General features: G+C 45.2%; 1 protein-coding gene across 1 annotated transcript in view; it reads left to right on the top strand.

Annotated features, from left to right (window-relative positions):
- The first annotated feature begins 551 nt into the window (after positions 1-551).
- Skap1 (src kinase associated phosphoprotein 1) overlaps positions 552-11,453 on the top strand; it is a 296,586-nt gene continuing 285,684 nt past the window's right edge. Inside the window, exon 1 of the mRNA XM_032912818.1 lies at positions 552-688. Coding sequence (XP_032768709.1) covers positions 643-688 — 46 coding nt within the window. The 5' untranslated portion in view covers positions 552-642. The remainder of the gene's footprint in view (positions 689-11,453) is intronic.

Below are 11,453 nucleotides of genomic sequence, written 5' to 3'. Positions count from 1 at the left end.
TGATCTTGTCGAGCACTTTCTTCCTTCCTGTGCTCCGAGAAAGAGCTGTTTCCCACCTTCTCACAGCCTTTCACCTCCAGAGGGAAGGACATTCCCTCCGTGTCTCTCTCTGTGTATTGCATCTGATGCTGAGTCTCTCAAATGTTGAGAATCTGTATTGTCGCTGGGACTCCAGATTTTAATTTTTAACCAGCATGGCTTTCCCTGACGGTGAGCTGGATAGGACCAAGTCCTTTCTTGAATTCTGCCTCTGCCCCCCAGTTTAGGAACAACCATGGCCTTTTAAACCTACCGCCCCAAGGTCAAATTGCTCAGGGCTTAGATGTTCCGCCAAGATTTAGCCACCAAAGCTCTTTGGAGTCTAGCAATCTTTTGGTGCGGGGCTCAAAGGGCCACGCCTTTGACCTTGCATGCCACCTCGGTGCCATCAGTGCACCTGCGACCCGGTCCGGCTCCCGCCGCCCGCTGCGCGCGCCGCTTCCTGAGCGCGCGGCCGGCGGCTCCGCCCTACGCTGGGCCCCCAGGCGCAGCCGAGGTACAGGTGCCCGGGGTGCAGCTCGCCTCCTTCTGCCCGCCGCCGTCAAAACAGGCCTCGTGTCCCTTGTCCCTCCTTCTGCTGTGGCCACCCTCTCGCCGTGCCAAATGCAGGCCATCGCCCTCCCGGAGGAGATCTGTTGGCTCCTGGAAGGTAACTCCTGGCTCAGTGCCAGACCTCTGTCCTGACCCTCCCCTCTGGGAGGGCCTTTCAGTGCTGGGCTGAAGGCAAGAAAGGAGACACCAAGGCATCAGCCCTACAGCCCTATAATCTAAGTTCCAGGCTCCCAGAGTCCTCAATCCTCCTCTTGTCCCCAAAGCCAGCCTCTTTGCCATTGTCCCACCTCAGGGTCCCCACTACTCCCTTGAGTTACACATTTTCCGTCCCTTCTAGGCATCTATATCACTTCTAGGTTTCTGGGGTCTTGCAGGCCAGTTCATGGCCTCCCCTGACACCTTGCTTGGTCTTGAACCTGTCTCCTGGGAAATCCCTGAGGTCTGTAGCAGGTTAGTTCTCACTCTCCCCAGTCCTGACTCCTCACCTCGCGGAAGACCCACGCTTTTCTGGGTAGGTGTCTCCTAGGCACACAGTAGGGATCTGTGGAGATATATGGGTCTTTGGGCCAAACCTGGTGGTTAGGGGACTTCTTGTAAGTGTGGTAAGCCAAGGAGTCCTTTACTAGTCTGAAGACTGGTGGTGGTGGGGGGGAGCGGCTGTCATCTATCCTAGGGAAGCCTCAGAGTATGATGTTCCTAACCTTCCTGAAGTGTCTTGTTGTGATAGCTTCACCTTCAAAACAGTCCTTTAGAGTTAAAGTCACACTTTGCAACACTTAGCATACATTCCTGATACTCCAAAGAACTTTCCTGATGGACAGTATCTTGTGCTTGGCTCACAAGGTGAAAATTCATTTTACTCCTATGACTGACCTTCCTGGAAGGACAGAGGTCTGGAATCTGCAGTTGCATAGGGGTCTCAAGAGGAAACTGCTCAGAATTAAGCCTTTTGGCATCCAGGCGACATATCTGACACATAGTTAACAGATGGCCTGCCTTGGGCAGGTCATGATTTTGGCAAGCTGTATTCTTTCCAGTTTCTCTCCATTTAATTGGTTTTATATCTCCATTACCTTGTTATCTTGGTATAAATGCCTTCTAATCAAGGATTTGGCCAGTGCATTTGGATTCTGTCTGTGGCACTGTTTCTATTCTGGATTGCTTCTCTGTAAGAGCTGGAAGCTAGGTGTTTCTTTTGAGGCAATGTTTCAAAAAATGTATTCTTAGAAAAGCGTTTTGTTTACTTACTTTTGGAGTGTGTGGGTGTGGGTGTGCATGGCCACAGCGGGTTTGTGGAGTTCAGATGGCAGCTGTTGAGAATTGGGGCTCACCTTCCATCCTCCAGTGATGGGCATCGAACTCAGGTCTTCAGGCTTGGTGGTAAGCACCTTTACCCACCACTGTCCTCCCTTGTGCTTAGTTAGATGTCCTACCACTGAGCTACATTCTCTAAATTACCTAAAGTCCACTCAGTGTGTAAACCAAGGAACTGTAGAAATAACAAGTTATTTGGAAGATAGAAGAAGTCACCAGACAGCTAAAGAGATTTAACCAGCGCTGGTTTGGTAGTAGATACATAAAGGAAGGTCGTGGTTTTCTTTGGTTTTAGGGAAGGAACTGCAGCCACAAGTTGTATTTAAAGCCGGCGTCTCTCTGTTGGTGTCAGTCATTTTATGAGAAGAAACCCATTTTACAAGCTTATTAAATGATACCTCAGTTTGGTGCACAGCGTCGATAGAAAACCCCTCTTATTTTTGGAGACTCGCGTGCGACACGATCCCTCCCCTCCTTCGATGTTTTTGACATGCAGTTCCTTATTGTTCAAAACTGACACTTTGGTAAACAACTCATTTTTGCACCTGCCACCTTCCCTTAGCTCAGATTATTTTCTTGTTAGCCGACTGTTTTTAATTGAAGTCTTCAGATCTCCTTCTAAAGCAGAACCTTTGTTTGCTGACAGGCAGAGCCGGCTATGAATGGAGATTAATTGCATGTCACATATTTCTGTATCAAACTTGCTGTGTCTTAACAATCTCTGATAGTGCTCCGGTCTTCAGAAGATATGGGGGAGTCTGAGGTTACATTGTGAGGAGCGTCGCTGGCTAATGATTTCTTTAAAGTCACCCCTCCCCTTTAAGTTTGTAATTGTGCTCTTGGATCTGAAGTGGGGGAGATGTGAAGTGGGATATAACCAACGATTCTATTGAAGAGTGGTTTAAAAGTATGTTCTCGAAAGATTTGTGTGATGAGAGCAACCTATTGGTTATAGGTTTTTATTTTTAATGGAATGTGGTCTCTAGTGTAAACCAGCAAAATGATTCACTGTTACAAATTTTGAGTATTAGGAATCCAAAATGGCCGTCGGTTTGTTGTCTGTGGTTCACTGTTAAGAATTAGGAAATACATAGGTCCTTGATCTCTGTGTAGTCGCTCGGTGGGAGGGAGTCACAGGATGTGAGAGCTGTGACTGTTGCTACCGCACAGCATGGGGCTGGAGTTTCCACAATGAATTACTGCTTTCATAAACCAAGTCATAAGCATTTGCACAGTGATTTAATGCTGGCCATCACAGCCATAACTTAAACATTTATCTATTTGTAACAATAGAAGCATAAAATGACAGGGACATTTTTTGATATAGTGTTTGTGCTTTAAAAAAATAAAATATGCACAATACTGTGCCAGGTTCATACCGAGATTTTTGCAATAATGAGGGTCTGGAATTAATCTTAAGTATAAAAATTTCAACATTTGAAGATGTCTCATTTGACATGGAAGTCCCACTTCTAGGAACATGTTATAGAAATTAAAGACCAGGAATATATGTTTATATAAGTTTATCCCAGATGTCCATGAGGTGGGAAAAGCGGGTGATGGTCAATTGGATCATGGGATATCCATCTTAGTTTACATAAAGAACGCAGGAGATCTGTGTGTCTGTCTGACATCTGTCTATCTTGGCTTACAAAGTGTCCATGGCATGTTTTTAGGCCGAAAGAGGCAAAATACACAATAGTACATATAATGGCCCATTTCTATTTCAAAACGAAAGGCCAAAATAAAAAAGTGCCACCCACCATATAGGTTTGTGTAAGCCTCATAAGTGCCCCACACTCTCAACAGTGTCCTTTTAAGGACAGAGAGACGTGTAGGGGTTCGTGATTTTTATTACATTTATCTTCAATTGGTTAAATTGTGCAAAGGTCATGTATTACTTCTTGAGTCAAGAAAGAATAGTCAGATAGGTTTAAAAAACAAAACAAAACAGACGAATGGAAGCCCAGACGTTAAAGGGCCATTAACTTCAGGTGTGATGGTTTTTCCTGTTTAGCCGTGGGAAGTTGTGTAGAAGCTTACATTAAAACAGAACAAACCAAAACACTGTCTCTGTTGTTATTTTGGCAAAGGGTAAGGTGAGGAGAAGCTTCTAGCATCCCAGGAAGCAGCCTCTTCCATCGGCTCCGTGAACTCCCGCGCAGGGACAGAAAGTGGTCCCATATCAGTGAATAAGGCACGGTGTAGATAAGGAACGGAGGGCATCCTCCGCTTTACTGAAAGAACAGGAAATATTCAGGTCTGTTTTTAGGTAGTCAGGCTTCAGATGTAGACGTTTTCTTTTTGTGCCTTTGTTGATTGATAACGATGCTGAAAACAAGAACAATGGGCTGGCGGCTTGTAATCTCTGTTGCACGGACACAGTCTCCTCTTCCTGGTCCTTCTAGCGCCACCCTCCCTTGTGTGGGTCTCTGTCTCTAACTCTTTTTAAGTTAAGAACCAAAGAGGAAAGTGTGAAGGGGGTGCAGCAGATAGATAGGAAACCTGCTGACTTCACCCTGATAGCTGAGAGATCCAGCTGCCTACCCAGGGCCGCCTTGGGGCTTGGAAGATGGACTGAAGCTCAAACGTCACTGCCTGGCTCCCTAGCACCCGCCCTCATACCCTCCTAATGGTTGCTTACATTTAACTTTTAGCAGCTGCCCTTGGTGGTGGTGCACACCTTTGATCCTAGCACTCGAGAGGCAGGGGCAGGCGGCTCTCGTGTGAGCTCAAGGCCAGCCTGAGTTCCAGGACAGCCAGGGCTACATAGAGAAACCTGTCTCAAACAAAACAAAAAACGACAACCAAACCCTTCAGCCATTTCCTTCTAGGTAGTTCTCCAGACCTTAGATAGTTCTCCAAAGTGGTAGACCTAGATGAAAGGATAAAACTTCTTTCTGTTTCTCTAGACAGCAAAGATTCTTTTAAACCCTCTAACTTGTAAATATCTTTGATCAATTCTTTTAAAACAGGAATTGAGAACAACCCTCCCCCATTTCTTCAATTACTGGTCTTGGAACGACCACTTAAATTCTTCTAAATTCAGTGTTGTTTGGTGACCGTCTGCTGTTTAAAGCCATTTCTGACTGGGATAGTCTGGGTTGCCTTGTGACTGCCACGTCTGATTAATTCGCTTATATGAAGCTGGGGACTGAGCCCACGGCCTCATGCATGCTCGTCTAAGATCTCTCTCTGAGCCAGACTCCAGTCTGCTTTGCACTTGATGTTTTGCCATTTATAACCTTCTTGGTGAAGCTGAGACCTTTTGCTATTCTGTTGGTTGGATCTGTGGCTTTGGTGTTTCTGGAACATTAGATAATTGAGTATTTTGGAGCCATGTGTAAAAGCAGGTATAAGAGTCATCTTTGGGATGGAGATGTGGCTCACTGGTATAGCGTGTAGACCTTGGTTCGATTCCCAGTACTCTGTGTGTGTGTGTGTGTGTGTGTGTGTGTGTGTACAGGGAGAGACAGAGAGACCGAGAGAGACAGCAATAGTATATAGCTGGGGTGAAAGGGTTTTTTTTCTGTCCACCATGTGGATGGGTTCCAGTGACTGAACTTACATCCTGAGCCCTGGTCACAAGCACCTTTGCGCCATCTCGACAGTCCAGAGCAGCTGTCTTGATAAACAAATTCCTAGGCTCTGAGGCACGGCTTTGTGGTGTGCATTTGGCTGCTCTGCCTTTTTTGTTTAACGTTTGATGCTGGTGGTCTTGCTGACGGGTGGGTTACTGCTCTCCTGAATCTCGAGTGGTAAAATGTGAGTTTTAATGTTATTTTTTTTTCTGACAATAAAAGTGGTAACTTGATGCTCCAGGAATGGAGGATGCCGGGGTTTGAGGTGGGGGTGGGTGAGTGGGGGAGCATCTTCTCAGAGGCAAAGGGGAGGAGGTATGGGGTCTTTACTCTGGGAGGGGGGACTGGGAAGGGAGGCAACATTTGAGTAAATAAATAAAATAATTTAATAAAAAAATAAAGATTGAAAACAGTGATAATTTTTGTAATTGAAACCAGAAATCAGAGTATGTCACCCATTGTCAACAACTGTTAAATTTCCATGTATTTCTTTTGCTAGAGATATAACATTTCTATACGCAAATATCGAGGTGAACATTAGGAAATAGTCTTATTTTATTGCGACCCTGGCAGGCCTTGGACTCACTACGTACAGGAGGCTGGCCTCCCGCTCACAGAGATCTACCTGCTTTTGTCTCTGTCTCCCCGGTGCTGGGACTAAAGGCGGCGTGAACCTCACCTGGCTCCATGATCTGTTGATTTAAAATTAACCCTAGGAGCAAGGTGGCAGTTCTGCCTCATTTCCTCTTAAGTCTTCAATGATAGTTCTTTCTCTGTTCTTCGTTTGTCGTTGGTGTTTGTTTTGGTTTTGTTTTCCCGAGAGACAGGGTTTCTTTGTATATACTATCTGTCCAGGAACTTGCTCTGTAGACTAGGCTGGCCTTGAACTCACAGAGGTCCCCCAGCCTTTGCCTTTCGAGTGCTGGGATCAAAGGCGTGGGCAGCCACTATGCGCCGCACTAACGTTTTTTTAAAGCTAAAGTGACCGTGCTTAGTGTATGCTGTGTACTTACCACTCAGAACACAGAACAACACAGCCTTAGAGGTAGATGACACCCACCAAGGACAGGAGCCCAAGAGAAAAGAGTGGATAGGAAAGGTCAGGGATTATGGAGGAGAGGAAAGCAAACCAAAAAGGTAGGAAGTGGCTTCCAGGGCCCCACCCCAGCCATGGCTGATGGGGCTGAACACAGGTAGGGATTTATGTGTATTGTGAGTGAGCACCCGTGTAGCCTTCCCACCTTGTCATACCTAGCAAACCACACCAGCCAAATCAAAGCAGTGTCCACCAGGACACGCTGGAAATACTGGATTCCAGGCTACTGGAACTCTATACATTTAAGTAAAATCTCATTACTGTCCCTTTAAGTCACACATTACTGATCCATAAAAGAACCAGACTGGTAGTGGTGTAGCTTCTGCAAGTCTCATGATGGCCTTTGGTAGAGACAGAAGCCTCCATTGCTGTTTCCTTGTTACAGGTGAGTGGGGAGTCACGAGACCACTGGGAGTTTGGCAATCACCTTAAATACCCCAGTGTATCCAATCTCTAAAATCTTAGTGTTTCATTTCCCCACCCCTCCATTGGCAGTCTTCATGAACACTTTGTCTTGTCTATTTATGGACCAATTAGATGAAAGTACCATAATTGGGAAAAATGACTTGACAGTTCTCTGGGTCGCCCTGGCTGTCCTGGAACTCGCTCTGTAGACCAGGCTGATCTTGAACTCAGAGATCCAGCTGCCTCTGCTTCCTGGAGTATTGGACTTAATGGCATGTGCCACCACCACCCTGTAGCATTCATTTTGTTAAGAGCTTGTTATAAAACTTAATCTAAGGGGCCTTGGGGAGGTGGCCCAGCAGTTAAGAGCACAAACTGCTCTTCCTAGAGGTCCTGAGTTCAATTCCCAGCAACCACATTGTGCCTCACAACCATCTGTAAAGGGATCTGATGCCCTTTTCTGCTGTGTCTGAAGACAGCGACAGTGTACTCCTAGCGTAAAGTAAATAATAAGTTAAGTAAAACAATATTAAACATTTGACTTGACAACTAATTATCTCTTTCTTTATTGAGGGAAGGTCTCACTACATAGCCTTGGCTAGCTGAGAAGTTGCTATGTAGACCAGGCTGGCCAAGTTACAGAGATCCACCTGCCCCTGACTCCTCTGTCATTGTTCAGCACACACTGACCTTTTGTTAAGAAGTAAAACTTGACAATAAGGCTAAGGTCCCATCTCTCAGCCTTGTTTTTACTTCCAGAAAATCGCCTGTGCACAATGGAGACGCTGTCAAGAGTACAGAGGTTGTAGTTAGTGTGACCTGAGGGTTTCTGCCTGATGACCCTAAAGGCATGGAGCGTTTATGTTTTTAATTCTCCTTCTGGTTCCTTTAGGATAAAACAATGAAAATACACGCGCGTGCGCACACACACACACACACCACACTCCAAATGGTAAGGAGGGAGACTCAGCTGATTAATTCATGTATAAAGTTAAAGACTGGGCTGATGAGAGGACTCAGTGGGTAAAAGTGCTTGCTGCCCAAGCCTGACGACCTGAGTTTCATGCCCAGAACTGATGGTGGTTGAAGGAAAGAACCAGCTCCTGAAAGATATCCTGTGGGTCTCTCTCTCTCTCTCTCTCTCTCTCTCTCTCTCTCTCTCTCTCTCTCACACACACACACACACACACACACACACACACACACTGCATGCACACCCTCCTCCCAATACCACAAACAACAATAGACAAATAAAGCTGAAAGGTCAAATGTTCCTCCATGTTGTGTAAATCGCATGTAATGAATTATCTCTGAGTTAATTTTGTAGTGTTTATAATAATGACATTAATGAAGACATGAGGCAGATGATGCTCTTAGGCCCTGCTTCGGCACAGTGACTTTGGGAAATTATTTGGAATTTAATGCAGTCCTTCCCAATAGCCAGTAATTCCACTCCTGGAAATTTACCCATGAAAAATGAGTATTTAGCCCCATAGCAGGATCATCCTGTCTTAGTCACTGGTCTACTGCTGTGAAGAGACACCATGACCAAGGCAACTCTTACAAGAGAAATCATTTAACCGGGGGATTGCTTACAGTTCCAGAGGTTTGGACCATAACCGACATGGCAGGAAACATGGAGTCATGCAGGCAGGGGCTGGAACAGTAGCTGAGAGCTACATCCTGATCTGTAGGCAGAAGGGGCTGGGAAGGGAGGGATGGAGGGAGAGGGAAAGAGAGAGAGAGAGAAAGAGAGAGAGAGAGAGAGAGAGAGAGAGAGAGAGAGAGAGAGCAAGCGCATGTGCACACATGCCTGGACTCCATGATGTGGGCTTAGAAAACTCAAAGCCCAGCCCCATTGACAGACTTCCTCCAGCAGAGCCACACCTCCTAACTCTTCTAATCCTTTCAAATAGTGCCACTGCCTGGTGACGAAGCATTCAAACACACGATCCTACGGAAGTCACTTTCATTCAAGCCACCACAGGTCCAGAGCTCATCATCTGGAAGTAAGAGAACGGATGCTGAGCAGTGGATTCAAACGATGGGATACTACGTAGCACAAAGTGCTAAGTCTACACACAAGTGTAAATAAATCTCAAAACACTCTGTTGAGGAGAGTCACATGAGAGTTTGAAGTTTTAGAATCTATTAGGACAGAAGTCAGAATGAGGATTGGCTTTGAGGAGGGGCACTGATTGTTAGGGAAGATTCTAGGTGGGTAGAAGCTTTTTCTAGGCTGATCTGGGTGGTGGCCGCACAGGTGTATCTATGTGAAAAATCAGTGCACTTACACTGGTGTGTTACACAAGTGCCTTGGCAAGTCCTGGCAATAAGGGGGAGGCCCTTTGTCTGACGTCAGCACTGGGGTAAGCACCACCACCACCACCACCACCACAATCAGTGTATCTCATGTGTATAAATTATAAATCAAAACTACTGGAAAGAAAGGAGGAAAAATACAAGGATAGAACAGTGGGAGAAATGGAAGGAGGAAAGATGAATTTATAATAATGAAGAAACATGTACACCAAAAAGTCATCAGAAAAAAAGATTTTGATAGAAGCATGATTCTAAGTTTATTAAAATTCAGTTAGGAGGCTGGGGAGATGGCTCAGTGGCCCACTTGCCATGTAAGGCTGGCGATCAACTGGATTTGATCCTAGCGACTCATATTAAAAAAAAAAAAAAGCCTGATGCAGCTGTTCACATCTGTAACTCCAGCCCTCCTACAGTGAGACAGGGGGCAGAGATAGGAGAATCGCCCGGAACCTCAGGGATAGCTGGCAGTTAATACAGAGCATGGTAGAAACAAGAGAGGCCCTTCCTCAACAAGGTAAAAGGTTGAATTACGGGCCTGGGGATGGAGCTCAGTGTTAGAACAAGGGTCTGGCAAATAAAACCACCAGAAAAAAAGAACAAAAAAATTAAGTAACAAAATAGTTGCATATATTTCTAAAGTGTTGTGTGTGTGTGTGTGTGTGTCTGTCTGTCTGTCTGTCGTATATGTATGTAAGTGTAAGTACTCACAGAGGCCAGAAGAGTGGGCTAGATCCCATGGAACTGAGTCCTAGGCAGTTGGGAGCCATCTGACGTGGGCGCTGAGAACTGAACTTGGATCCTCTGTAAGAGCAGCTGGAACTCTTAACTGCTGAGCCATCTCTCGAGTTGCAGTCAAATATTTTCTCTGGCTATTTAGGCCTCCCATCATGCTTCCCACGCTTGAGTTATAACGTGCAGTATAGTTCAAGTAATCATAAATCTACTAGAGAGTATGTATGATTTAACGCCGTATTTTCCCATTAACAGACTAATACTAGAATGCCAACAGTGTTAGCAGGAACATCCTGGATGAGCACGTTACAGGCGTGCGGTGTGCACACCACATGGATGTACCTGCAGAGGCAGAAGGAAGATGTTGTGTGTCCTGCGTCAATTTCAATCTAAATCCTTTGAGGTTGAGAGTCTCTCACTGAACATGGAGATGGGCTGGAGGCAGGAAGCTCCAGTAATCCACTCGTTCTCCTCTTCCTTGTCGTACTGCTGGTGTCACAGATGTGCATGGCCATGCCAGACTTCACTTCACGTTCTTTCTTTTTTTCCTATCATTGCTGGGATTTGAACTCATAACCCCATGCTTGTGCAGTAAGCACTCTTACCCACTGAGCCATCTCTCTGCTCCCTGAGATGAGAATTTATATGTTTCTTTTTTTTATTTTATTTTATTTTATTGTTTTTTAACTTGAGTATTAATTTATATGTTTCATAAATTACTCTATCAAAGTCATTGGTCTTCAGAAAGACTTGCTGTTTGGATGCTAAGGCTGTCCTGTCCCTGAGCTCAGTCTGTCCCGTCTCCCATAGAGGAGTTGAACAGTGAGGTTAGACAGTGGGACTGAAAGACTCCAGCTCCCAACAGCCGTCTGTTATAATCATCTAGCCAATTGTGCAGCACCGACAAACCAGAAAAGCAAGCAATGAGCTCGGAAACACAAGGGAAATAAATATGAACAAATGTTGCAGAAATTATAAGACTTCTGTAGGGTGTAATGGCTTATAACATGACAAAAATTAGATCTATGACGGCCGCGTCAGTACGTTAAGATCCTCAGATGACGGTGAGATTAAAACGTATCTTATCTTTTCCTATACTTAAAATGATTAAAAACTGCTTAAGTACTATACTTAATGAAATTAGTTAAAAATATCATCTTAATAGCTAGCTCTAGAATCTCTCTTAGGAAATGAGCTGTCATTGTTGGGGAAATAACATCATCATTATTCCTATTAATATTATTACCACCATCATCATCATCGTTATTAGAGACAGTGTCTCACTATGTAGACCAGGCTGGCCTCGAACTCACGGTGGTCCCTGCCTGAATGCTGGGATTAAAGGTGTGAGCCTCTACCCCACCCTGGCACCCCTCCTGTTGGAAAAACACTTCTGTTGCACGTGGGGCGTT

The sequence above is a fragment of the Rattus rattus genome, chromosome 9, assembly GCF_011064425.1.
Source record: "Rattus rattus isolate New Zealand chromosome 9, Rrattus_CSIRO_v1, whole genome shotgun sequence".
Lineage (NCBI taxonomy): Eukaryota > Metazoa > Chordata > Mammalia > Rodentia > Muridae > Rattus > Rattus rattus.
The sequence above is the reverse complement of the archived record's forward strand: the minus strand, read 5'-3'. Positions and strand labels throughout refer to the sequence as shown.